General features: G+C 51.1%; 1 protein-coding gene across 1 annotated transcript; it reads left to right on the top strand.

Annotated features, from left to right (window-relative positions):
- The first annotated feature begins 3025 nt into the window (after window positions 1–3025).
- Window positions 3026–4265, top strand: LOC120846741 (golgin subfamily A member 2-like). The gene has a single exon (XM_040218607.3). It carries the CDS (start codon window positions 3143–3145, stop codon window positions 4196–4198), a length of 1056 nt encoding a protein of 351 aa, XP_040074541.1. The 5' UTR covers window positions 3026–3142; the 3' UTR covers window positions 4199–4265.
- The last annotated feature ends 203 nt before the right edge of the window (window positions 4266–4468 follow it).

The following is a 4468-nucleotide window of genomic DNA, read 5'->3' on the forward strand; positions in this document are numbered from 1 at the left end:
GGTCTTGCTGCAGGCGTCGTGTAGCTAAGAACTTAAAGTCATAGCTGTTTGAAATCTCCTCCCAGAGCTTGAGGACACTCTTTATAGTAACTTACCACTCCATGATGGTTTGTGGCTACCTTTTATTTTGGAACTTCCATACTGAAATCCATCCGACTTGCTGGTGAAGGAAATCGAGTATCTCAAATTCTCCTTTTAGAATGGCCTGACACAACATCTGTCTTGTCTTCTTGAATTGTGAGATATTTAGAAAAATCAAAAAAGCCTGTCCTTTCTATCGCAGAAATAAGCTGTAGCCATGGCTGCCTCAGGAAGGTCCTTGGTATAAAGAAGGGATAAGACTGCGAGAAAGACTGAGACACTCAGTACCTGTGCGGGACGCTTTACTTTCATGTTATTCTAAAAGTTTTGAAAAATGTGTCTCTCAGTAAGTTTCGGAGCCAATCCCAACCTCATCTCATGGGTAGAACGATGAAGCTCTTCAATACTACTCAATGACCTAATTTTCAATGAAAAATTTGTGATTGGAGATTGTTTCTTGCTGTTTTGATAAGGTGCGGACCATCACAGTAAAAGTAAATATGTTCGTTGTTATCTTCAAACATTTCTTATTAACAGACACACCAAGCTGGTTGGCCAAGGTTACGTTTAAAGCCCCCTGTTCACAGGCCAAAGCCTTTACTGTGAAGCCAACAGACTTGAGCTCCCGGATCGAGAGGAATGAGGAGACTGCGCATAAAAGAAGACGGTGTTGAAGTGCGCACAACAGTGTATGCAAGGGGCTGAACCCACGCCCTGGAAATTTCAGAGAGCACGGCAACCAATGCTCTATCTGCAACACCGTTCAACATCATCATCTGTAAATCCATAGGCAATGTCGTGCGCAGGGTAATAAGTCAAGTTCTTTTACAAAACAATCTGATCAAAAATCGAGGTGCACACACGATTCCAGCCCGACATCCCTACGGAAACGACAAAGCGAGAACCTCAAGCCGCTCGGCTCCACAAACTCACACCGAGCATGCGAGCGCGCGGGAGGTCATGCGTCACCTTCATTAATCCAAAGCCGACCGAACACGCTGCAGCAGAAAGCCCAGACGGACGGCACGCACGGCATGGACGAACGACGCCCGTAGGAGCAGAGGCCATACAGAATGATGCTGTGACGACGGCGTGCAGGCAAGCAGGCGGGCAGGCCCATGGTAGGCCGTGGCAGGCGCCATTCATTATGTGGTTTTTGTGACGTATTAGTCTAAAACTAATTAGTCGTTTTAAGCAGAAGGTGTCGGTCGGAAGCGGGAATGTTAATATGCCTGTGATGCCCATGTCCCACTAGAGCGACAGACAGAAACAAACGGCAGCGACAAGCTTCAAACCAGAGTCTTTCGCCATTTGAGAGGCTTTGTAGAATGAAGGAGGCTATGCTCAAACACGAGCATCAATCACGCGAGGGTATCTTTGGGAGGGTTGCAATCGCTCGTGCTTACTTCACGAGCACCGAACGACTAACGCCTGCCAAAGGTACCACCGCGAGCATGCTGCATGGGTTCGAGGCTTGTCGCTGTCTTGTTTCTGCCTGTCGCTGTAGTGGGACACGGCATGAGTAACCAAAGGGCGCACATGCGTGCGCAACGAATTTCGACTGTTATATATGTAATGAAAGGTGGCGCCACCTATGTTGCGTTAGCCCTACTGGCAACTCCGGCAGAGCTGGCAGAGCCAGCCTGGCGCCATTAGAACAATAAAAGAACACGTTATGTTTTAAAATCCAGCGCCATCCTGTAAATCCAAAACACTAAAAAGAACCCACGCATAACATGGTGTCAGAAGTGAGATAAGCAAGTGAGCAGCATCTACCACAGAAGCGATGGCGTTGTTTTTTCCGCCCATTCAAGCCTTCTCGGCAGCCGCCAACCAGGCAGAGGAATGGAGAGACTGGAAGAAGAGCTTCACGATCTACGAACGTGCAACAAAGTACCACAAGGAAGACGACGAGACAAGGATTGCTCTGCTGCTACATGTTGGAGGCGCGGAACTCGTGCAGAAGTACCACGCATTCACATTTCCGGCGGCGCAGCAGAAGTTCGCCGATGTTCTTCAGTGTTTCGACGAGCACTTCGAAAGGTACCGCAACACAACGCATGCATCCTACGTCTTCCATAACTTGAAACAGTCGAAAGACCAAACGTTCAAGGCCTTCGCTCAAGCCGTAGAGAAGCAGGCAAATCAATGCGCTTTTGGTGAAGCTCGCAACCGTATGATCACCGACCGCGTCGTTCATGGAATAAATGACAACTCGCTGAGAGAACGCTTGTTGCGCGAGAAGAAACTTACACTCGACAAAGTCAAGGACCAGTGTATGGCAGCGCAACTTTCCAGAACGTACGCCCAAGAGATGCAGCAATAGCGTCCGGAGGTGCTCGCAATACATCGCCGCGCTCCACGAACTTCACGGCAGTATGACGCTACGCGGGAACCAAGTGAAGGAGCGCCCACTCACCGCCAGCCACCGCAGCCTCGTCACAACTCGCAAAGAACATGCTCCAGGTGTGGCCAATTTCACCAGCCACGACAGTGCCCAGCATTCGGACAACAGTGTTACAACTATGGCAAGCCCAACCACTATGCTGCGTTGTGTCAGCAGCTACATCAGCCTCGTCCGTTGCAGTCGCGTCATGCCCACGTCGTGCGAGAGCTGCAGGAGGATGCACCTCTCTCCTTGGATGTGCTGACTGTTCGCACCGTTCAGCACTCTTCTTCATAAAACCAAAGAGTGAACGTCAGTGGACACGACCATGTGTTCAAACTGGACACTGGATCAGATGTGAACCTAATCTCGATGGAGCAGTTGCAGAAGTTGCCGGATACCCCACTACTTAACAGCCCTGGTGCTTGTGTGACTACTTACACCGGTGAGCCGTTGCCACTACGTGGAGAGTGCTTTCTAATATGCAGCGTACCTGGCACATCGGCAACACTGAAGTTCTGCATAGTTGACATGTCAACAGCTGCCATTTTGGGTTTGGATGCCTGTTGGGAGCTGAAGCTAATACAACTCAACAGACTCAAGTGCAACTCGGTTGATGGCACTACAGGAAGGGATGACACACCAGAAGTATGCTTTCTGGAGCAAAGCTACTCCATGGCTTTGCCGTCTAAACCCAAGGAGGCCCAATCATTGACTGCTCATTCCTGTCAGGACCTCTCCCAGTTAGCAAGTGAGGACCAGCCAAGCAATAGGGTGCTGTCGTCTGCGGAGATTCTTCGGCAGATCACGCTGCAGCTAAACGGCCTGATGAACGACACCAACGCGGCTCTCAATGGAGACATTGCGGCGCTTGCGGACAGCTCCGGCACCCCGAGGAATGATGCCCTCTTGCGAAGGAACCAGGAGCTGGCCACGAGCCTCGAGTCCCTGCAGCAAGACAGGGACCAACTCGAGTTTCAGCTGCAGGAGCTGAGGGGCAAGCTGACACGGCAGCAGCGTGAGTACGAGCGTGAGCAGCAAGAGCGGGAGGATCAGTCTCGGCGCGAGCTGGGGGCCATGAACGACCAGCTACAGGTGCACATCCAGACCATCGGCATCCTGGTGGCCGAGAAGACGGAGCTTCAGTCGGCGCTCTCCCAGAGCCAGCAGACCGCCAAGCAGAAGGCCGTGGAGACGGAAGAATTGCAAGGAAGACTGAAGGCGGCTAGAGAGAGAAACACGGACTTGGAGCGAACGTTAAACTTTGTCAGCAGCCAGAGCCAGGTTCAGGAGAAGAGTTCCCAAGAGTACCTCAGGGAAATCGAGATGCTAAAGACGGAACAGTACAAATCAAGCAAATCAATCGAAGAACTGAAGCAAGAACTTTCTGAGTTGAGCAACAAGCTTGGCAAGAAGGCGAAAGACAATGAAGCCCTGCAACAGGAGCTTGGCGACTTCAAGAAGGAGCTGTCCTTGGCGCAGCTTTATGCTCAGCAGCTCGGAGGCGCTCAGGCCTCTGAGAATGTGCACAGCCAGTTGGAGGAGCTCCACCAAGAGAAGTTGGACATGGAGAAGAAAGTCAACAAGTTCAAGGATGCCATGGAGCAGATTGCAGCAGAAAAGCAGCAGATGTCCTCTCACTACCAGTCGTACGTGGACCGGCTCTCTCAGCAGTTGGAAACAAGCAAGGAAACGGTGGAGGCACATACCGCAGAAACCGCTACCACCTGAGAGAAGCACACCTGCCACCGAGGGATCGAGAGGCACCACCCCAAGTGCAAAGGAGTGTGGAGGATCTGTGCCCATCGTCTGACTTAGATGAAGACTCCTCCCGGGCAGCGAATGTACCATGTGATACCAGCAGTGGACCGACAACCTCAGTTCACACACGTTCAGGAAGACAAGTTCGTCCTCCAAACCGCATGAGCTTGTTAAAAAAAAAAAGGAAAAAAGGGGCGTGTTATATATGTAATGAAAGGTAGCGCCACCTATGTTGCGTTA

The sequence above is a fragment of the Ixodes scapularis genome, unplaced genomic scaffold, assembly GCF_016920785.2.
Source record: "Ixodes scapularis isolate PalLabHiFi unplaced genomic scaffold, ASM1692078v2 PGA_scaffold4__175_contigs__length_147842914, whole genome shotgun sequence".
Classification (NCBI taxonomy): Eukaryota; Metazoa; Arthropoda; class Arachnida; order Ixodida; family Ixodidae; genus Ixodes; species Ixodes scapularis.